General features: G+C 48.2%; 1 protein-coding gene across 2 annotated transcripts in view; it reads right to left on the bottom strand.

Annotated features, from left to right (window-relative positions):
- Positions 1 to 23,108, bottom strand: part of NPAS2 (neuronal PAS domain protein 2) — a 183,158-nt gene that overhangs the window by 88,996 nt on the left and 71,054 nt on the right. For both annotated transcript variants that reach the window (XM_064268493.1, XM_064268494.1), the window contains exon 2: positions 2,224 to 2,277. In XM_064268493.1, the coding sequence (XP_064124563.1) occupies positions 2,224 to 2,255 (32 nt within the window). In that variant the 5' untranslated portion in view covers positions 2,256 to 2,277. The remainder of the gene's footprint in view (positions 1 to 2,223; positions 2,278 to 23,108) is intronic.

Genomic DNA, 23,108 nt, shown 5'->3' with positions numbered 1-23,108 from the left:
TGCACAACAGAACGAAACACTGCCCGGTCCTGCGCCATCCTTACAATCGTTGTTATGCTTGAGCTCATTGTTGCAGCCACTGTGTCAACCCACCTCGTTGAGGGTCTTCCTCTTTTCCGCTGACCCTGTACTCTGCCAAGCATGATGTCCTTCTCCAGGGACTGATCCTTCCTGACAACATGCCCAAAGTATGTAAGACACAGTCTCGCCATTCTCGCCTCTAAGGAGCATTCTGGCCGCACTTCTTCTAAGACAGCTTTGTTTGTTCTTTTGGCAGTCTGTGGTATATTCAATAATCCTCACCAACACCACAATTCAAAGGTGTCAACCCTTCTTCAGTCTTGCTTATTCACTGTCCAGGTTTCACATGCATATAATGTGATTGAAAATACCATGGCTTGGGTCAGGCACACCTCAGTCTTCAGGGTGACATCTTTGCTCTTCAACACTTTGAAGAGGTCCTTTGCAGCAGATTTGCCCAATGCAATGCATCTTTTGATTTCTTGACTGCCGCTTCCATGGCTGTTGATTGTGGATCCAAGTAAAATGAAATCCTTCACAACTTCAATGTTTTCTCCGTTTATCATGATGTTGCTCATTGGTCCAGTTGTGAGGATTTTTGTTTTCTTTATGTTGAGGTGTAATCCATACTGAAGGCTGTGGTCTTTGATCTTCATTAGTAAGTGCTTCAAGTCCTCTTCACTTTCAGCAAGCAAGGTTGTGTCATCTGCATAACACCGGTTGTTAACGAGTCTTCCTCCAGTCCTGATGCCCCGTTCTTCTTCATATAGTCCAGCTTCTCATATTATTCGCTCAGCATACAGATTGAATAGGTATGGTGAAAGAATACAACGCTGACGCACACCTTTCCTGACTTTAAACCAATCAGTATCCCCTTGTTCTGTCTGAACAACTGCCTCTTGAGAGTAACTTCAGTACTGAGTCAAAAGAGTGTCCAGGGGCCATACTCTCAGGGTTTCTCTAGTCTCTGTCAGACCAGTAAGTCTGGTCTTTTTTTCTGAGTCAGAATTTTCTTCTGCATTTTTTCCCAACTCTGTCCAGGACCCTCTACAGTGATCCCTGTCAGAGCAGTCGGTGGTGGTGGCCGGGTACCATCTAGTTGTGCTGGAGTCAGTCTGGTGGAGACTGTGGTGGTTGTGGTCCATTAGTTTCTGAACATTTTCTTGAGGAAATACTTGGGGAGTTAAAAAAAAATAATCATACATACGCCCCCCTGTGCCCTGCAGATTCAGATCCAGCAGGTCAGGGGTGGATGGGGATTTGCTGTTCTCATGGCTGCCTCCCCAGGGCATGTGGAAGGACAGCCACACCTGGCCCAGCTGAACTGAGTGACCTCTGAGGGCACCACCACTGGTAAGCTGAGGACTCTATCTCAACCAGCGGTCCTGCTGAAGGGGCATGGGAAACCCTTCAGGCACTCACACACTCAGGTGGTAGCTGAAAGGTTGGGGGCTTGAGTCCACCCAGAGGCACCTTGACACAAAGGCCTAGAGATCTGCTTCTGAAAAGTCAGCCATTGAAAACCCTATGGAGCACAGTTCTACTCTGACACACATGGGGTCGCCATGAGTCAAAGTCAACTCAACGGCCACTGGTACTGGCATTCCATAAAGGCCCAGTGAAGGAATGAACAGTGCCCGGGTTATAACAGCGTCTACGAGCCAGCTCCCAAGCTAGTGTTTCTCATCAACCCTACGACAGTGCAAGGTGGATATAAATCTATTTACGGATGAGGAAACTAAGCTCATGTATGTGTAAGCGCACAGCACAGCGTCTGATGATTATTGCATGCTCAACGTGTGGTAACTCCTGTGACTGTTGTCCAAAGCCGAGCAGCCCCTCAGCAGCAGAGCCAGGATTTGAATCCAGGCCTGTGTGGCTCCAATCAGTCTGCCTTGTCAGGCCATGCCTCTCTTGGAGTAGCAGAAGCCTGAGGCCTCTGAAAGAAGACTGGAGTCAACACAGTCAATGTGTTAACACGTCCCAGACAACGATTTTAGGGCAGGGAACAACATGGAGGGAGATGGTCTTAAAATTTTTAACAGAGCACTGTAATATTTCAAGGAGAGTGTGTACCTAGAGAATGTCCCAAGCTGACTGTCTTGCTGGTTCTTTCGTTGATACCGAGTGAGGATAAGCAAGAATCAGATCGACAGACCCACGAAGGACGCTGTTAAGACAGGGGAGACGGCTGCTTCTTACCTCTTTGCCCTGTCTTTCTCATCTTCATCCATTAGATTTTCTATGCAGTTTTTCCTGAAAAAACAACAAGAAAAAGATGCTTACTGGGTCTGCTTCTAGACCTTTCGTATAAGCCTTTCCGGTTGCAGTCATTTTGATCTTAGTTGACCTGCATGACACCTTAGCCCAGTGGTTCCAGGGCTTTTTTTTTTTTTTTTTATCTTAGTACCCCTTTAAAATCTGTTGTGTTGAGTCGACTCTGACTCAGCCACCCTATAGGACGGAGTAGAACTGCCTCATAGAGTTTCCAAGGAGTGCCTGGTAGATTTGAACTGCCGATCTTTTGGTTAGCAGTCATAGCACTTAACCACTACGCCACCAGGGTTTCCAATACCCCTTTTATACCCTTAAGGAGCTTTTATTTCTGTGGGTTACAGCTGAGATAATTTTAAATGCACGCGCACACATTCCACTACCCATCAGAGACATGAAGACATCATACGTCAAGAAAAGTCTGGAAAAGACCACTCTACCCTCATGAGAATGACAGTAAAAAGGGCAAGTAACGTGTTAGCAGCATTATGAAAATACTCATGAACTCATGGCCTGAGGGGTCCCCAGACTCCACTTTGAGAACTGCTGTCTTGAACCAGCTCGATGAAGCATCTATTTATCCCAAGCCGTAAACCTGAAAGTACCCCTGTTGGATGCTTTGATCTGTCAACAACAGCATACCAGGCCTTATTGACTCCTCTCCGCATGAAGCCAGTTGCCCAGGACATTCCAAACGAGAGCTTTTATTTGTTCATCTGTTCATTCAAATACGCAAACCCCCTTTACGTGCAACCCAGAGAGATTGGGACCCCACAGGAACAGAATCCACACCCTTCCCTTACGACATGCGTCCCTTGATAGTGAAAGCACACAGTTGTGAAAAATGAAATAATCCAGAAACATTCTTGTGGCCCAAGTCACCAGGAACCACCTCCCGGCCTCTGGCTTCTGCTCTCCCAGGCCACACTGGCTCACTGCCTCTCAGGCCCGTTTATCTTGGTTTCCTCTTCAGCCACACCCAGTCTGGGATTCCTTCACCCTCTCAGACCCACATCCACGCTTCCTTCTTACATTCACAGTCTGGCCTGCCTGGAGGTGCTCCTTCCTCTATCAGCCAGCACCCCAAGCACAGACACTTTCAGGGAGTCCAGCGAAGCCAGAGCCTGTTGGGGGGCCTGGAGGCACAAGGCTGCAGTGGCTGAGAGGATAAAGTGTGACTGAGATGAAGAGTGGGGTCCACGAAGAAGCCGAATCACCATTGCCCGCGCTGTCATCCTGCACCATTAAAGCTAGAACTCCCCCCAAAAAGAAACCACACCAGTTGCCGTCAAGTCGGTTCCGACTCATGACAACCCCGGGTCTGCAGAGTAGAGCTGCTCCATGGGGTTTTCAATGGTTGTGACCTTTCCAAGGTAGATTACTAGGCCTTTCTTCCAAACTGCTTCTTGGGTGGATTCAAACTGCCAACTTTTTGGTTAGTACCCAAGTGCTTCACCATTTTTGCCACCCAGGTACGCCAGAGCTCCAGGACCACTTTGCAAATGCAATATAAGACATTAGTCTCAAACTTCAAAGTTTTAAAGAAAAATAATTGATGTAGCAAATGAGTCTTCCTCTGAGGTAATTCCATGTCTCTATTCTGGATTTTTTTAATTCTGGTCTGTGTGCGAAGGAATGTTGTTGGTGTGCGCTGTCAAGGCAATGCCGACTCATAGCGACCCTACAGGACAGAGTAGAACTGCCCCATAGGGTTTCCAAGGAGCGGCTGGTGAATTCGAACTGCCAGCCTTTTGGTTAGCTGCCTGAGCTCTGAACTACCGCACCACCAGGATAGGAAGAGGAATTCTGTAGCTATGGCCCCCATCTACGTACGCGCCCCAAGAGTAGACGGCAAGCATGTTTAACGATAGATTCACAAGGAACACCGTTCAGCAGTGGAGACTTGCATCATAGTTGAAATGGGCCTAACACATCTGTGTTTAACGCTTTCCAGATGGAATCTGTTCAAAGCCTTGTGACATGAAAAATGTGGTGTCGAGTCATTGAATGATACACACTCCCCCAGGCCGGGGCTTCCAAGGACAGTGGTGGCCACACAAGTGCTCGGGGTCATGAGCAAGGGGCTAGCCTCGAGAGGTTCTTTGCCAGGTGCCCAGAGAAAAGAGTGTATTCAAAGGAGCTGTGGGTTTTGGTTTGCTTTCCCGAGGTTCCCGAATCCTGTCTGGGTAAGTAGAGTTTCTTAGTCATAAAATAAACATCTAAAAATGACTAACAGCTATTCTTTATCAACCACATCTTCTCTGATTTATATCTGTTTATCCTTAAACATTTCCTGAACTCACGAAGCCTCAATGATCAACACTCACTTCCTCTTCTTCCTCATCCCTCCCATGTCCTTGCCCTAATTCCCAACACTTGGCCCCCATCAAAGCCATTCTGCTGAACTGCACCCTGTGTTTGAGGACAGGTACGTTAAACGGTACACCCTGCTAGCACTGCCGTAGAAGCTCCTTGCTGGTGTCTAGCATATTCTGTGTTGTCTCTCATGTCTTCACCCATGTATTTCTGAGTCACCCTCTGTGATGGTTAATTTCATGTGTCCATTTGGCTAGGCAACAGTATTTAATCAAACACTAACCTAGGTGTTTTTGGAAAGGTATTCTGTAGATGTGGTTAGCATTTACAATCAGTTGAATCTCAGTAAAGGAGATTACCCTCAGTAGTGTGCATAGGCCTCATCCAATCAGCTGAAGGCCTTAAGAGCAAACACTGAGGTTTTCCAGAGAAGAAACTTTGCCTCAAGTCTGCAACATGGACTCCTGCCAGAGTTTCTAGCCTGTGGGCCTGCCCCATGGCCTGCCCTATACATTTTGGACTTATTAGCCCCTCTCAGTGGTGTGAGCCAATTCCTTAAAAGAGATCTCACGTAGTAGATAGGTGGTGTTACGTGCTGTCAAGTTGAGTAGAACTGCCCTGTAGGGTTTCCAAGGAGCTACCGGTGGATTCCAGCTGCTGACCTTTATGGTTAGCAGCCAAGCTCTTAACCACTTTGCCACCAGGGCTCTAGACAGATTAGATAGATGGAGAGAGAGAGACAGAGATAAAGACAGAGATAGAGAGATAGTTAGATGTACATATATATATATATATATATAAACAAAAAATCCTCACAACTGGACCAATAAGCAACATCATGATAAGCAGAGAAAAGACTGAAGTTGTCAAGGACTTCGTTTTACTTAGATCCAAAATCAACACCATGGAAGCAGCAATCAGAAATCAAATGATGCCTTGCATTGGGCAAATCTGCTGCAAAAGACCTTTTTAAAGTATTAAAAAGCAAAGATGTCACTTTAAGGACTGAGGTGCGCCTGACCCAAGCTTGGTATTTTCAATCGCCTCACATGCATGGGAAAGCTGGACGATGAATAAGGAAGACCAAAGAAGGATTGATGGCTTTTAATTATGGTGTTGGTGAAGAATATTGAATTTACCACGGGTTACCAAAAGAACAAACAAACCTGTCTTGGAAGAAGTACAGCCAGAATGCTCCTTAGAAGCAAGGAGGGTGAGACTAAGTCTCACATACTTGGGACATGTTATCAGAGGGATCATTCCCTGGAGAAGGACATTATGCTTGATAAAGTAGAGGGTCAGCGAAAAAGAGAAGACCCCCAACTAGATAGAGTGACACAGTGGCTGCAACAATATAAAACAAAACAAAACTCAGTGCCTTCGAGTAGATTTGGACTCAGTAACTCTATAGGACAGAGTAGAACTGCCCCATATGGTTTGCAAGGAGTACCTGGTGAATTTGAACTGCCGACGTTTTGGTTAGCAGCCAAAGCACTGAACCACTTCGCCACCAGGGTTTCCAACTGTGACAATGGGCTCAAGCATAACAACGATTATGAGGATGGTGCAGGACCGGGCAGCGTTTTGTTCTGTCTTGTATAGGGTTGCTATGAGTCGGAACTGACTCGACAGCACTAACGACAGTAACAACAAACACATATGTAGAGAGAGAGAGAGCCCTGATGGCGAAGTGGCTAAGAGTTCCGGCTGCTAACCAAAGGGTCGGCAGTTTGAAACCACCAGCTGGTCCTTGGAAACCCTATGGGCAGTTCTACTCTGCCCTATAGAGTCACTATGAGTCAGAATGGACTCGACAGCACACTACAACCATATCCATATATATGCAGGCATATATAGACACACACACAGCCCTTTTTGTTCTGTTTCTCTGAAGAACCCTGACTGACACACCCTTTTATTTCACCACGTAGAAGAACTGGGAGGGCCCAAACACAGACAACTAAGATGGTCGAGGGGAAGAGAATCAGCCCTGTGAGGTCAGGCTAAAGGAACGCTGGAAGAGTTCAAGGTGAGACAACTGCTCTTCTCAATTACCTGAGGAGTTCCCAGTAAGGAGGATTTTGAGCAGCTGTTTTTTTTTTTTTTTTTTAATTCCAAATCCCTTTATTTTCTACCAAATAATCTTACGTAATAATCAGATATTACCCGCTTTGCTCCTCAGCCCTCTGCTAATGGAACTTTTCTTCTCTGCTTTTTCTCTCAGCAGCCCAGGCTCTTTCCAGGAAGAAAAGGCACACAAAGTGAGGGGGAAGCCTCACTGTGATGCTCCGTGGGCATAACCTGGTACCTGCTTCAAATGGGCAAGTTGCCCTAAGGCAAAAATGCAGCCACAATGGTTTTTCAAGGCCACGTTAGACAGAGTCTTGTCGTATTTGTTTTTTTTGTGTGTGTGCTTTACATGAAGGTTTACAGAGCAAATTAGTTTCTCATTAAACAATTAATACACATATTGTTTTGTGACATTGGTTGCCAACCCTGTGACATATGTCAACATTCTCCCCTTTTCGACACTGGGTTCCCCATTACCAGCTTTCCTGAATCCCCTATAAGCAGCCATTTTTAATGAACACAGAGTGCCAGAGAAAAAAAGATGGGCTTAAACAAAGCCAGAGGAGATTCGATTTAGATCTATGAAAGTAAGCGTTGATGTGATGATCCCCTAGAGTGAACAAGGCAGTAGAACCTTCACCCCAGGCAACCATATATTCTATACAGGTTAGACATTTACGAGATGTATCAGTCAGGGTTCCTACAGGAAACAGATGGCATGGTTACAATAATTTAATGGGGCGTATTTACAAATTTTTTTTTTTTTATTTACAAAGGGGCTATCTGCAAAGGTGTGGGTGGGGAGCAGGAGTGGATTAACCGGTAAGCAAGGTATGAACCAGCTCACCTTAAGCAAGGTACGCATGGGCTTACTTGTGTTTATTTACTAACCTGTAGGGAACAATTTCACATGGGTTTCACCACATCTTTGACGAAACTGTTCCCTATAGATTAGTAAGTACGCACAAGTAAACTCATGTGTGCCTTGCTTATTGGGTAATCCAGCCCTAGTAGGGGTTAGGGGAGCCAAGAGGGTTAATGCAGTCACCTGGGGTGGGTAACAGCAGAGCTCTTAACACCTCTACGCATAAAGGGATAAGAAGGGAAAGAATCATTGAAACTTGGAAGAAGCACGTTATATAGGGTAGGCAGTCTTTGGTGGATGGACGCAGCCAGCACAAGGAAGCCTTGCATGGGCGTGAACAGAATAAGTAAATACCCTCATCTCACTCTCCGCCCATTCCCTATCTCCCTCTCTGTCGCCTATGAGGCACATCTCCCAGAAGGCAGAAGCAGGGGGCCTATTTATGTCATCTGTAAAGGTTAGTCCCCAAGGCAGAGAGAAGGGCAGAGAAGTGTGGAGAGGCAAGCACAGGATACCATTTTTAGGGACTCTTCTCACACTGGGTTTCTTGGATTTCCCCGGAACGTAAACCATTAGAGTCTTGTTATGCCTTGCTACCTCTCCCCAAATTTGAAATGCAGATATCTGGACCTAGAAACTCATCATTCAAGAAATAATGATAGACAGTAACAATGGGAACCTAAGGGTAAGAGCGCCTGAGAGGGGATCCTGGAACAATTTAAGCAACAAAACAGATAATAATCGTATTGATTACCCACAGAATAAAATATTCATGAGCCCACAGTGATATAAATAAACATGTATGTGTGGCGGGGAGAACAGATGTGTCTCCCTTACAGACTAATTCTAATTAATAAATGCAGAACTGAACCAAACCCATGGCCACCAAGTTGATTCCGACTCATCGAAACCCTGTGGGACAGAGTAGAACTGCCCCACAGGGATTCCGAGGAATGGCTGGTGGATTCGAACTGCCGACCTTTTGGTTAGCAGCCATAGCTCTTAACCACCACACCACCAGGGCGCCATAAACGCAGAAGGAATGAGGAAAAAGAAAATCACCACCAGTACAGCACAGCAATAGTTGTTGCTGGCAAGAGCCTCTGATGGATGCATGAATTAACAAGCTAACGTTTGGAGAGAAAGAAGATATATATGTACACAATCTCGAAGTATCTCCCTCAAAATATTTATTAATTACAAAAGGGAAAAATAATAATTCTACAGTGGAGAAACCTGGCTCATCAAAGTTAGTATCACCAGTGATAAGTACAAGTCTTTTGGAAGAAATAAGCTCTCATTTCTCTTGGGTATATATACCTGAGAGTGTATTTGCTGAGCCGTACGGTAGCCATATGCTTACTTTATTAGAAACTCTCAATAAATGTGTGAAGAATGAAGGAAAGAAAGAGGCGGAAAGAGCAAAGGAGGGAGGGAGGAAAGGAAGGGTACGACCAGGGCCAGACCTGTCTGAATTTGCAGGCAATTGCCTAACACTTGCTCCCACAAATCTCTCAATGACGTTGGTTAAGCCAGGGTAACAGTACTAACCAAGCACATTTGAAGGTACAATTACATCCCGATGGCTAAGAATTAAAATAAAACTGCTGTGTGTGCAGGAGCTACTGACTTAAGGGAAAATTCTTTTACTGGGATGGAAATGTAGGGAGTTTTATGGTTTTCAACGTTCTGAAAAAGCGTAATCCCATTTTATTTCTATCCATATTCTGTGGGTGGAATGACTGGCTCTGGCTATCCTCCCCGTATGAATCAGGAAGCCACCCTGGGAAGGCTGAATGGCCCGCCCAAGGACACTGGCTTTGGTGGCAGCGCTGACCCCAGGTCAGAAACCTCTGGAGCTAACTCAAGGTTTTCCTTCTCCAACCACTGCCTGCTAAGGATGTGTGGGCTTCTGACTTCAGCCAGTCTGACTGAAATTTCAATTCCAACCTACTTGTTCTATGACCATGACCAAGCCCCTTAAACTTCACGAGTCTCTGTTTCCCTCATTTCTAACACGATGCTAACATGCCCTAGGGAGGGGCTGTGTGAGGCTTAAAGGAGAGGCATGTTTGCTTATACTTGTGCAAATAAAGAGTCTACCCTAGTGCCTGGTGCACAGAGGCCCTCAACGTGAGTCCTGGTCATCCTTAATTCTGCCTCAAATAACTGTCCTAACCTCTACATTCATACTGTGGTTGGCTGAGCCCCTGTTAAGACAGGCAACCTTAGCCTCATCCTTTCTTCTTGTCTGCCTTGAATTTCAATGAGGACATTCTTGCATAGCAAGGAAATCTGCACATGGGCTCTGGGGTTGCTGAGAACTAAGATTTCAGAGAGGGGCTCTTGAGCAGAGACAGGAAGGACTGTGTCAGTCAGAAGAGTGCTTTACCAAGTCAAGAGGCACCCAAAGACTGGTGTGTCTGCTGAGGCGCAGGGCTTGTCCCTACCTCCAGGGACCACCTGAAGCTGCCACCAAACAGGGCTGTGCAGACTGCTGAGCTGAGGTGGGGTGGGTGAAAGGAACTCAGCTCAGGACCAGGAAGCAGGCCAACTGGAGAATCTAACCAACCGAGGACAATAGAGAGGACAGTGTGGGCCCGGAAGGTCCTTAGGGAAATAGCATAGAGCTCCACCTGCTGCCAGGGAAGTAGAGCTACTGAGACAGGCATGCTGGTCTCAAAGCTCCTGGGCCTGGCGTCTACAGTGAGGACTGGGCCCTAGTTAGGTAAGCCTACAAAGCTGTGTCTGGGCCAGTGGCAGAATATACACATGAAGGGGAAACGGAAGTGGCGGCCTGGAGTCAGCAGACCCAGCTGAAATCCTGGCTTTGCCATTGACTAGCTTTCGGTGACCCTGGGTAAGTGTGCTTTCTCCCAGCCCTAGTCCCCATCTGTGAGGTGGGGATCACAGAAGCGTCTCCCTCACTGAGTGCTGGTGAGAAGAAAATGAGAGAATCTCTGAAAAGCACAGTCTCTGGCACAAATAAGTAGTCATAAAATTTAGCTACTATTAATAACAATATCAATAATGATTAAGCGTTAAGGGGCTAGCGGTAGAAACTGGTACCTAAGCCTATAAAATGTCTCTGGGCAGAGCGGGATTTTTATTGCCGTCTCTCTGTCAGCATTGAAAATGTGTGTGTACGCACAGGCAGGCCAGAAAGACACCACACACACACTGTGACTGTGTGGTGTGACGGACCTGCCCCAGGGTGTCTGTGGATGTCATACAGGTTGTTGGAAGGTTGTGAGGCTAGAAGGGAGAGAGAAGGGAATGGAGTAAATATAGGTAGAAATGACTGAGGGTGTCTTTACATAGCATGCACTCGATATGTATCTATTGACTTTAACTGAGCTGAAGAACAAACGCAAGTCCTGAAAACGACATTTACATTAAACCCAGTGCCGTCAAGTGGATTCTGACTCATAGTGACCCTATAGGACAGAGTGGAACTGCCCCATAGGGTTTCCAAACTGTAATCTTCACGGAAGCAGACTGTCACATCTTTCTCCCGTGAAGTGGATGGCGGGTTCGAACCTCCTACCTTTTGGTTAGCAGCCCAGTGCTTTTACCACTGCGCCACCAGGATGCCTCAGCATTTACGTTGCTCAGGTATAATTCTGTCCCAAGGACAATCTTTCTCAAAGCCACCTACTACACAATTGACTGGAATCTGGCTCTGGGTGAACGGCAACTGGCAAATGGCAGCATGGAATTTTTCTAGTGCCACATCCGTCCTGGGTCCACAGAGTGTCAGCAGTGAGACGAGAGAGTAGTGAATCATTCTGGTGACAGGTATCCCCTTGGGGACCAGCAGCTCACTCCCGGGTCTTCAGACACCAAAGCTACATGCTGCATACCTGGAGAGGTACGCTATTTAACTAAAGCAGGGGCTTGCATCGCTTTTCTGTAAAGGGCCACAGGAAAATATTTTAGAGGTGGGCCATACTGTCTCTGCTGCAACAACTCAGCTCCGCCATTGCAAAAGGAGCCACAGACAATATGTAATGATGGGCGTGGCTCTGTTCCAATAAAACTTTATTTAGAAAAACAGGCTGTGGGCTGGATTTGGCCCAAAGGTGGTAGTTTGCCTACCCACATTAAAAAAAAAAAAAAAAAAATCACTACTCACACCTTCTTCCTCAGTGTCTTTTAATCTGGAATTTTTCAAACCATCTTTATAGGCCCAGCGGGTCATTCTGTATCGTCATGAATTTTCCCCAAAATGACTACCATAAGCCTGTTGTGCTGCAAGGCCAATGTTTTGATAAAATAAAATCACAAAGTTCTCAAATTGGCTGAGAGATGACTTGAATTACAGGTCCCAAGTCAGCTGGAAAACCTAACACGCCTCCCCACCACCCCAGTCAAACTTCGTGAATTTACCTTACTTTAAAAAAAAAAAAAAAAAAAGATTGAAAACAAGAACAAGCTGAAATCATAAGAGGCAAAACCAAGCACACACACTTCCCAGTCTACCGCGGTTATTTATTGTCAACAGTGTTTGCCTTATATCGTCTCACTGAGTCCCTGGTGAGGGGACCACATGTCATTTTGGATTAGTGTCTGTAGCTCACATGTGGGGGCCTGACAATGACTTTTCCTCATTATACTTTAGACACAAGAAAAGCTTGGAAAACCAGTCTCCGATGAACCACAGAGCTTCCTGGTTTCCTCTTGCCACTTGGGAGAGGCTACAAAATAACCTTCATGTCTTAATTCTTTCTCTCCAGGGAATGTCTTTTTGGTTGCAATGGTTCATTTCACTGAGGAAAAAATAGATTTCCTAAAGGAAAGAGAATGAAAACCTGAGAGCTGTCCGCTTCTGCAATCCCAATTCCCCACCACAAGGGATTCTTATCACACTCAGCCACATTCTTCTCCCAGTCAGCGGGGCTCTCAGGGTTTGCTTCACGGAGCCGAATTCCCAGAAAAAGCCACAACAAGAGCCCCAGGTCATCAAGCTTCCATAACCATAAGTGGACTCTACCACAAACTTCTAAAAGGTTAAAGCTGCGACTTTATCTGTCTGTTACAATCACGCCTCTTCCCCCACACTTGCCTTCTTCCAAGGGTCCGATGAGTCACCTTTCAGGGAAACGGTGACACAACGCATGAAGAAGTGGATGGAGAAAGTTAGAAAATTTGTTATTAAATAAATTTACAATGACATAGTTTGGTCAGCGAAGAGTTTCCAAACCAGAAACAGTTGAGGTGTCTGGAGTGAAGAGCAATCCTTACACTGCGTTATCACTCCTTCAGCCTTTGACACCCATGTTCCAGTTACCGCAGATTCCTCTTTGGGGGTCTCTCTGTAAAGACTTCAGACTGTGTGGTGTAAACCTGAGTCAACGAGAAGCCTGTTGGGTTGAAAATGTGTGGTCAGGGTGTGGACCAAGGATGCCTGTAAAAATCAGCAAGAGGGGGGAAGGAGATTTATGAGTCAGGCTCAGAGCTGAGTCAGTGAAAAGCAGGACTTCGGACTGGTTCCTTCAGGTTCAAATCCCTGCTGAGAATTTGCATTTCCACCCCAGACATACTCAATCAGAATCTACCCTTTAACAAGATCCCCAGGTGATTCATAAGTATAATAAATTTTGAGAACCACTGCTCTACTAGTGGTCCTCAGAATTGGTCCCTAACCAGGAACGTTGGCAATCCCTGGGAACTTGTTAGAAATGCAAATGAACTGGTTCGAAGCCCTGGACTGAAAACCCTTTGTTCTGAACTTTTGTTCGGCTGCCGGAGAAAAACCCGACAAGAATCCATAAAACGCGGCCCTGTCCCAGCCTAGCCCCTGCATGTAACTGTCCATCCAAACACTCCTGTAGCCCAGGAACACCCACCCTAACTCTGCTCCAGTGTATAAGGAGAGAAAAATAAAGAGAAGACATCCTTGAAATGAGAAGTCAAATTAGTTTTGGATACCTAGGCTGTGATATTTTGGGTTTAATATCAGAATTTCAAATAATGTTTCTTGCAAACGTGGATGTTTCTTGTGACCTATCCCCTGTGGGAGGCAGCAGTGTTAATCTGGGAACTAACCAGATCTAGGTTTGAATGTCTTCCACCCTCTTTCCTTCACTTAGCCTGATGGCCTGACACAGCCTCAGGAGTTGCTATTGTTGTTGTGTGCTGTCGAATGGATTCCGACTCATAGCGACCCCGTGTGACAGAGGAGAACCGCCCCATAGGGTTTTCTTGCCTGTAATCTTCATGGAAGCTCCCTTAGAGCGAGCCACCAAGTAGGTTCAAACTTGAATCCCTTTGGCTAGCAGCCAAGCACTTAACCTTTGCACCACCAGGCCTCACTCAGCCCCAGGTCACACCCATTTTCTACAGCTGAGAGGAGAATCCATTACAATAACTCAGCTATGTGAAGTGCTTAGCACATAAAGGGCCAAGCAAGAGGGGTTAATGGCCTTCTCGTCCACAGAACAGCTGTCAGAAACCAAGTATTTCAAATGAGGACAGGCCAGGACCTTCACAGCCACGGGTACCCCAGCCCAGACTTGTCCACTGCCGCCCACTTATCCTTGGTAGGAAGCATCCTCACTCTGTACTGCCTTCCGCCTTCTCCCATCGTAACCACTTCTTTTACTCAGTTTAAATAGAAAAGGCACTGTCTGTGCTCCCTGGAAAGCCAGCTGAGCCCGCCCACCACCTCTGTTAACATAGCCCAGGCCGTGCTCAGGGGCTGTGACCAGGAAGCTTCCAGAACAACATCAACGACGAGGAGCTCTCTTCCTTCATGATGTACCATAAATATAAATATTCATATTTAATTTCTTCACTCTTGGAAGAATCAGGCCCTTCAATATGCCTTCTGCTGGCTCCTCACAGTATAATCCATCCATGGAAGCTGGCTTTGCCCCGGGTAAGCCTTGCCCTGGGGGATGGCCGAAAAGTTGATCCCAAACACTGGGCATTTCTTCCCAGCCTGGCAATAAGCGTCTTGCTTGATCTTAGGCTGTAGCCAACGGTTGACAAATCAGACCTGGTTACTGGCCCACAGACCTGCCTGCATTTAAAAAAAAAAGGAAAAAGCAAGGCGGCGGCCCTTGGTACAAGAGCTCTTGGTTGCCTGCTTGAGCCGTGTGGCTCTCTGCGCCGGTGCTGGGCGGGTGTGTGGCTCTCTGGGAGGTGTAGACCCTGAGCGTTGTGTGCTGATGACCCTTGCAGGACGGGCGTGGGGAGAGGGCCGGAGAGGCGACACCCATTGGGATGCAGCTACTGACTGGGGGGGAAGGGCAGAAGGAAAGGGTGGTGTTACAAACTGTTACACTGTTGGCTGCTAACCAAAAGGTTGGAAGGTTGGAGTCTGCCAAGAGGTGCCTCAGACTGGGTGCCTTGGAAGAAAGGCCTGGCGATCTACGTCCAAAAAACCAGTTACTGAAAACCCTATGGAGCACAGTTCCACTCTGACATACATGAGGTCACCATATATCAGAATCAACTTGACAACAACTGGTTTTTGGCTCCCTTTCTAAAGAGAAAAGTGACATGGCTGTCCCCGGCAGGCCAGCTGCAGCAGAACTGCAGAAGCGTTTGCTGGCTACAGGAGCTAGAGGCCCAAGGGACAAGGCGGATCCTAGAGGGGCCGGCTATGGTGGCCTTGGAGTCCTCTGAGGACTCAGCATCCCTGTCACTGTACCTCAGCAAAGCACGTCTTTCCAGCAAGACCTAGGAGAGCTGTTCAGTTTGCACCCCAGCACAGCCGAGATTCCCCAGGCCACGTGCATTCGCCGGGCACTCCTGTGGCCGATCAGAACTAGGAGGCTGCAAGGGGACTTGTGGCCCGGCCCCTACATTGGCCACCACCTGCGAGGCACCAGCAGTCCTGTCTCCAGAGGTATCCAGGAAGCACATTGTGCCTGCCCAAGACTTCGCCACCCGGGTGCTGACGAATCACCCCTGCCTGGTCCCCACTCCATCCTGACCCTGCCTGAGGGTAGACTGGGTCCCCTCCCATGGGGCAGGGGTGGCAGCCTGTGTGTCTGGGGCTGGCCCCGGCCCCCTGGCCTGGCAAGAGGCAGCCTCCATTCCTTCGACCTTCACACTGTTGATTTCTATAACGACCATTTACCTAGTGTCTGCTGTGGGCTGACCTCATCGCCCTAGAGATAACAAGTCCTTTCCCACAGAGGCCAAGGGCTAGGGAAGGTGCCAGACCAGTAAATCCAAGACTGTGACAACATGAGCAGGGCTATGCGAGGGGGGATGCCAGAACCCTTCCAGCCAGACGGGGGCCCTGGCAGGGGTCCTGGGAATGCTGACCCTCGCGCTAGGCGTTGGAGTGTCATGGTCAAGAGAGCAGTGGCTGGAGCCAGGCTAGGTTTACAGATGTGTGACCTGAGGAAGCCTCTCCGTGCCTCAGTTTCTTCATGCATACAACGCAGGTCCTAACAACACTGACTAAATGGTAAGACGTAAGTGAGACGACGCAGGTAAAGCACCTGGAGCAGAACCTCGCACGTGTGTTCACTTGCAGGAGGAAGAGCAGGAGGAGGTAGAGCTGCAGCAGAAATTGTGGTTACCTGGGCAGGTGAGGAGACATTCAGGCAGAAGGAACAGTTTGGTCCAAGGCCCTGGGCATGAGAAAGCAGGGCCTGTCTGGAGGCCCACAAGGTTTCCCAGACAAGGAGCCTCCTGACTGCATTTCTGGCCTAACGCCCGAGTGTGCAGTTCCCCACAACGTCTGCCCAGATGTCGTTTGCCCTGCCCGCCCTCGCACCTTAGCCCTGGGGTCCGTGGCCAGGCTGGCAGAATGCTGCATGGAAACACTGCCAAGAAGGCCCTTGAATTACCTTCCCGGGGCCTCCACAACACATAGCCACAAACTGAGTGGTTTAAAACAAGAGGAATTTTTTGTCTTACATTTCTGGAGGCTTAAAGTCTGAATTCAGGGTGTCAGCAGGGCCATGCCCTCTCTGAAGCTTCCACACACACAAAAAAAAAAACCCAAACCCACTGCTATCGAGTCGATTCTGACTCATAGCGACCCTATAGTACAGAGTAAAACTGCCCCAAAGGGTTTCTAAGGAGTGGCTGCTAGATTTGAACTGTCAACCTTTTGGTTAACAGCCTTAACCACTGCACCACCAGGGCTCCCTGAAGGTTCTAGGGGAAGATTTTTCCTTGTCTCTTGCCCAGTGTCAGATTGCCCAATAAGCAAGGTAAGCATGGGCTTACTTGTGCTTACTTATTAATCTGTGGTGAACAATTTCACATTTTTTTCACCACAACAAAGATTCTGCTTCTGGGAATGGCTGACATCTGTCTCCCTCCCCATCCCACAGCACCTTCCTACAGAATCAAAGCCTCCTTTCAAATTTATAATCCCTGACAGGGATGGAGTACCCAATAAACAAGGTAAGCATGGGCTTACTTGTGCTTACTTACTAATCTGTAGTGAACAGTTTCACATGTTTTTTCCATGAACCTTGCTTACTGGGCACTCCGCCCTGTTCATACAGCTTCTGGTGGCCCCAGGCGTCCCTTAGATCGTGGCAGCATAACTACATCATCACATGGCTGTCTCCCCCATGTTGCTTCTCTGCTTACAAGGATACCAGTCATATTGGATTAGGACCCAGGCTCCTCCAGTCTGGCCCCAGCTTAACTAATGACATCTGTAGAGACCTTTTTTCCCAAAGAAGGTCACATTCATAGGCACTGAGGATTAGGACCTGAACATACCTTTTTGGGGGACACAATCCAATTCATACCAGTCCCTGGCTCATTCCTTTGCTCCACCCATAACGGAGCCAAGTTTGCCACCCCTCTCCCCCACCCCACTATGGCCAAACACAGTGAGGGCCGTGGTGGGGACCCTGAAGCCAGCGGAGAACATCCTCTATCCTAGCCTACTCCCTGTGCTGGCAGCCCCCAGCTGAGGCACCAGCCCGCCCTGCAGCTAGCTGCATTCTAACAGGGCTGGAGCCTTCCTAACAACCTTCCAGCCTGTGACCTGGTTAGCCGTCATCCAAGTGTGTCATGCTGGGACCTGACAGAAGCAATACGCCCCACATGGCACGCAGACAGAGCAGCTGTAGAGGACTGACTGGGCATCCTTACTGCCCCGCTCACTCCAAACAAACCAAGATCCCCTACCAGACCCCAGCAGGAGAAGAGCATGTGGACCAGGAAAACTTCCACTTCTACATTAGCACTCCCCATCAGAACACACCCATGGGGCCCTAAACCTCACTGGGGAGCCTCAATATTATCTAGAGCTATATACCAATAGGGGAAAGGGCGCAGATTCATCATTTTCTAAAAAGCCAAAAAAAAAAAAAAAGGCATTGAGATATATCTGCTGGATCACTAAGCTGACAGTTTTTTTGCTTGTTCATTTGTTTTTTTAAATCTAAGTTATCTGAAAACACTGGCTGGGTTGGTCGGATGCAGGCCCAGCTGGCCTGGCAGTCATGGCAATGGGAATTTGGGATCCACTAGTGCTGGCCACACAAAGAGGTCTTTCTCCCATGGCCTTGACACAGGTGCTACCAGATCCTAATGCATAGAGCAAACCAATTCTCGCCACACGCACCCTCCTCCCCACAACAATCAGCCCAACTTCAGGATATCCAAAATCTGGTATAAAATATGTACACGGATCAAATGCACAGGAAAAAACTAGTTCCAGGAAGACCAACAGGTGCAGGGAGAAAGGGTGGGATGAAGGTCCTGGTGGCCAGAGTTGGTAGGTGAAAGCTGATTGGAACTACTGATCTTACAGCACTTCATAATGAGAAGGGGCGCACATCTGCCTGACACCTAAATGTCATTCAATAAACGTGCAACTGAAATTAACTGAATGCTCCCAAGGCAAGTCCTTCATGTTGTTGTTTTTAGGTGCCGTGGAGTCGGTTCCAATTCATAGCGATCCTCCGTAAAACAGAACAAAGCGCTGCCGGGTCCTGTGCCATCCTCACAGTCATTGCTATGTTTGAGCCCACTGCTGCAGCCAATGCATTGATACATCTCCATGAGGGTCTTCCTCTTTTTTTGCTGACCCCCTACATTACCGAGCATGATGTCCTTCTCCAGGGACGGGTCCCTCCTGATAACATTTCCAAAGTACGTGAGACAAAGTCTCACCGTTCCTGCTTCTAAGGAGCGCTCCAGCTGTTCTTCCAAGACAGAGTTGTTCGTTCTTTTGGGGGTCCATGGTCTATTCGATACTCTTCACCAACACTATAATTCAAAAGCATCAACTCTTCTTGGGTCTCCTTATTCGCTGTCCAGCATTCACATGTATATGAGGCAACTGAAAATACCATGGCTTAGGTCAGGCACACCTTAGTCCTCAAAGTGACATCTTTGCTTTTTAACACTTAAAAGAGGTCTTTTGCAACAGATGTGCCCAATGCAATACATCGTTTGATTTCTTGACTGCTGCTTCCACGGGCGTTGATTGAGAATCCAAGTAAAATGAAATCCTTGACAACTTCAATCTTTTCTCTGTTTATTCATAAAATCCTTTTGAATAGCCTGTAATTCTCATTAGTGAGGATTATAGGGCCTAATATTCTTATTATCCCTCCTTGAATCTGCAACATTGAGACTCAGAGACACATGCCAGTGTTCAACAAATGTTTCTGAGTGTCTAAAAAATGAGAGAGAACACATATTTTAAGCAACTTGGTACAAAGTCCTTCCCACCAGTTTGCACCACAGCAAAGCAGTACTATCAAGTCAGAGATGTAAGACACCCTCCACAGGAAGGTCCCAGGAAGTGTTAAAGAAAGGCCCATCCTTAGGGACATTACAATACAAAATGGAAGATTAGACACAAGAACAGACAAGACCACCATGGGCATCAGGCCACACCCAAGTGCCAGAAGAACAGAGATGAGGAAGATGACAGAAGTGAAGCACTTGAACCAGGAAGACCTTCACAGAGGGGTGGAGAAAACCATTGGTCGGGACGCAGTCTTTTGCCCATCAGGCCACAGGATTGGCCGGGACGCAGTCTTTTGCCCATCAAGCCACAGGAAGAGTGCTCGCAATTCCAGAAAGGTCCAATTTTTACACTTTTTAGAAGCACACTGGGTTTTGCCCCAGAAGAGCTAGAAATCTCCAGTTTTGGGGTTGTGTACATCCAGATATCCACGTTTTACACAAAAGATACCTTAGAAGACCTTTCTGCTTTCCCACACCTTTCACTCCACCCCTGAGTAATGTGGAGGGAATGGCAAGGGAAATGAGAAGAACATTTTCTCTTTTTTTAAAACAGAGACTGAGTTCTCTCCCCTTAAAAATGTCTAATGAAGTGACCACGATACATGCACGGTTCATCCAATGGCCCAGCCCCGAAAGCTCTGGGAGGTGCCTCCAGGGTGTGAAGGAGAGTCCAGGCGCCTTCCCCCTCAGTCAGGCTGGTTCCCTCATTGCTTTAGAATCAGAAAGCCCAGGCCTAGGACACCTTCTGAAGGCATTCTGCTCTTCGCAGAATAAATGAGTTGGTGAAAGACAACTACAAGAAAAGCTGTAGCTTAAGGTCTTCATCTGTATCAGCTTTCTAAATCACGACCTTCTGATCCTAATTTTTTTCTCAACTACCCTAACAGATACTACCTTTGCCATGAGAGCAAAACAGCAATGTTTCAACAAAGAATCCCCAATGCCATCGAGTCAATTCTGACTCGTAGCGACCCTATAGGACAGAGTAGAACTGCCCCATAGAGTTTCCAAGGACCGCCTGGCGGATTTGAACTGCCAACCCTTTGGTTAGCAGCTGTAGCACTTAACCACTACGCCACCAGGGTTTCCCAACAAAGAATAAAAGCAGAAAATACATATGTCTGTATACGTGTATGTAGGGGGAGTAACACATATACCTACTGCTGTTGGTCGCCGCCGTCAAGCCGATTCTGACTCATGGCGGCCCCACGTGTGCAGGGTAGAACTGCTCCATAGGGTTTTCAGAGCAGGTCTTCCGAGCCACCTCTGGGTGGGCTCAAAGCACCAACCTTTCGGCTAGTAGTCGAGCGCTTGCTGAACTGTGTAAGCTACCCAGGGACTCTGTACATGATTAAAACGGTTCAGAGGATGCAATCCAAATTCTTAATTCACAGCATTCAAGGCTCCGGACGACAATGAGCCGTCCATTTATGATTTCAGCCCCATCCCCGTCAGGGCATTTCTGTCCCCTTGACCCCTAGTCGCCAGGCACCCTCCAGATCGTCACGATGCCTTCTTTGCTTCTGCCACCCAACATGATCCTGGTCATCCCTCGAGCCCTCCGCATGGTGCCACCACGGAAGCCCTGCTACGCCCGCCTCTCTCCTCCACCGTCCCCGCCCCTCGGCCTCGGGACTGCACCCTATTACAGCACCTTTTCGGTCCTGCTGAGCCTCAGCATAGCTGTTCCCGACCCTCCCCTCCCAGAGGTAAACCCCTCGAGGGAAGGACCGGCTGCGTCCTCAGCATCTCAGCGAGCAGCGCCGTTCTTGGGGCGCAGTGAGGTTTGCGGGGTGGAGCACGCTCCCGCCCAGGAATCTGTTTATTAAGTTTGGACGGGACCTCGGGCCTCTGGTTCCCAGCAGTAATTAATCACTAGGCGGCACCTCTGACGAAAAGGCTGAATGTGGGGCGTAGGCCACTCCTGTGCTTCCAACCTGTCCTCGAGTCACCTCTGGTGCTGGGCCCCAACACTTTACGCTAATCAAAAACAGAGCAAACAGATTAAAGCAGCGTTCACTCAGAAGACTGCCATCTGTACGACTCAGACAGCCTTCTCTGCCCATCCCCTTTGGCCAACGCTAAACAGGCTTAGCCTGCTGTGGGCAAACAGGAAAGTAGGTCAGCAGCACCAGTCTCGCCATAGTGATGAACTAATGATGCGAAAGCCGAGTCCGTTCACCGTCACCCCATGCTGGGGACAGAGGGCAGGCCCGCCTCGAGGCCCAGGCCCTTGGCTGCTCTCAGACCCAGTGGGTGGCTCAGGCCCACCTCAGGGTGGCAGAGAGGGGACCTGGTCCCGGTGAATGAGGAAAATGCAAAGGAAGCTTGGGGAAACGGCTTAAAAAAAAAAAAAATGCAGAAAGAAGAAAGTGGATAAGCAGGCACGGCCACTTCCCTGTAATTAAAGACAACTCCATTTGTGTCTACAGCGGTGCGATAATCCGATTCACCTGCATGGCTGCATGGATGTGATAATTTGCATGAACGATGCTGGCTAATAAGACGTGCTGCCTCCCAGCTCCCTCCACCTGGCTTAAGGACCCCCTACTCTGCCACTAGGAGCCCTAGGGGTACAATGGCTAAGTGATTGGCTGTTTACCGAAAGGTTGGCGGTTCGAACTCACGAGCAGCTCCATAGGAGAAAGCCATCTGCTTCCATAAAGATCACAGCCTTGGAAACCCTATGGAGCAGTTCTGCTCTGTCCTATAGGGTTGTTATGGGTCAGAATTGACTCGACGGCAATGGGTTTGAGTTTACCCCTCAACTAAAGAGCCCTGGTGGTGCAGTGGTTAAACCGAAAGGTGGGTGGTTCGAACCTATCCATCACTCTGCAGGGAAAAGACCTGGCTATCTGCTCTCGTAATGATCACAGCCTAAAAAATCCTATGGGGCAGTTCTTTTCTGTCCTACCAGGTCACTATGAGTTGGAATCGACTTGACGATACCCAACAACACCACCACCACACCTCAGCTCTTAGTGGTCACTGGTGAATACCAACTGGACATGTAGTGGGGCAAGGGCCAACCAGAATCAGCAGTGCCCAGGACCAGCTGGCCCAGGTCTCATGCCAGGAAGGAAGACACAGTACTCTTCCTACTGTCTCATTTCTTCCTATGTTTGTCTGGGCTGCAGCTGTCCAGACTGAGAGGCCTCTCCTTAGGGCCTCTCTGGCTCAGGAGCTGGACAAAGCACCAGATACCTTGAGGAAAATTCCCCTGAGGCCCAGGGCTGTCAGCTCTCCCAATTCCAGCAGTGGCTCTCACCTAACCTACTTCCAGGAGCCGGTGTCTGAATTCAGGTCATCCCAGGAGGATCTAGAACAAACCTGGAGGCCGACACTGGGTGTCCAGGGGGCTAGGGGCGGCTCCCCGGGCTCCTAGGAAGGCCAGGACTCCTGGTTCACCCCCACCTATTAGCTCGATTGGTGTCCCTGGGGCAGAGGCAAAAGTGTTAGTTTGGGGGTCCCAGAGAAGTTTCCCAAGAGAGCAGTAGCCTTGTGGCCCCAAGGTTGCATGATGGAATCGGTGAAAGCAGATATGTGTATTTTTTAAAGGCCTTTCTTCTAAAATGCTGCTTACTGCTTCCTCTTTGGAGTCCTCAGTTGGCACAAACGGTTGAGTGCTCGACTACTGGCCGAAAGGTTGGCGCTTCAAACCCACCCAGAGGCACCTCAGAAGACAGGCCTGGCGATCTGCTTCCGAAAGGACGCAGCCCTGAGAACTTGAGGGAACAGTTCTACTCTGCACGCGTGGGGTCACCATGAGTCCGAATCGACCCAACAGCAACTAACAACAACAACCAAGCTTCTTCTTTACATCGTCTCGATGCCAACTGTATGAGAAGGCTTTGCGCTAAGCCTTTCAGGA

This window comes from Loxodonta africana, chromosome 15, assembly GCF_030014295.1.
Source record: "Loxodonta africana isolate mLoxAfr1 chromosome 15, mLoxAfr1.hap2, whole genome shotgun sequence".
NCBI classification, from domain to species: Eukaryota; Metazoa; Chordata; class Mammalia; order Proboscidea; family Elephantidae; genus Loxodonta; species Loxodonta africana.
The sequence above is the reverse complement of the archived record's forward strand: the minus strand, read 5'-3'. Positions and strand labels throughout refer to the sequence as shown.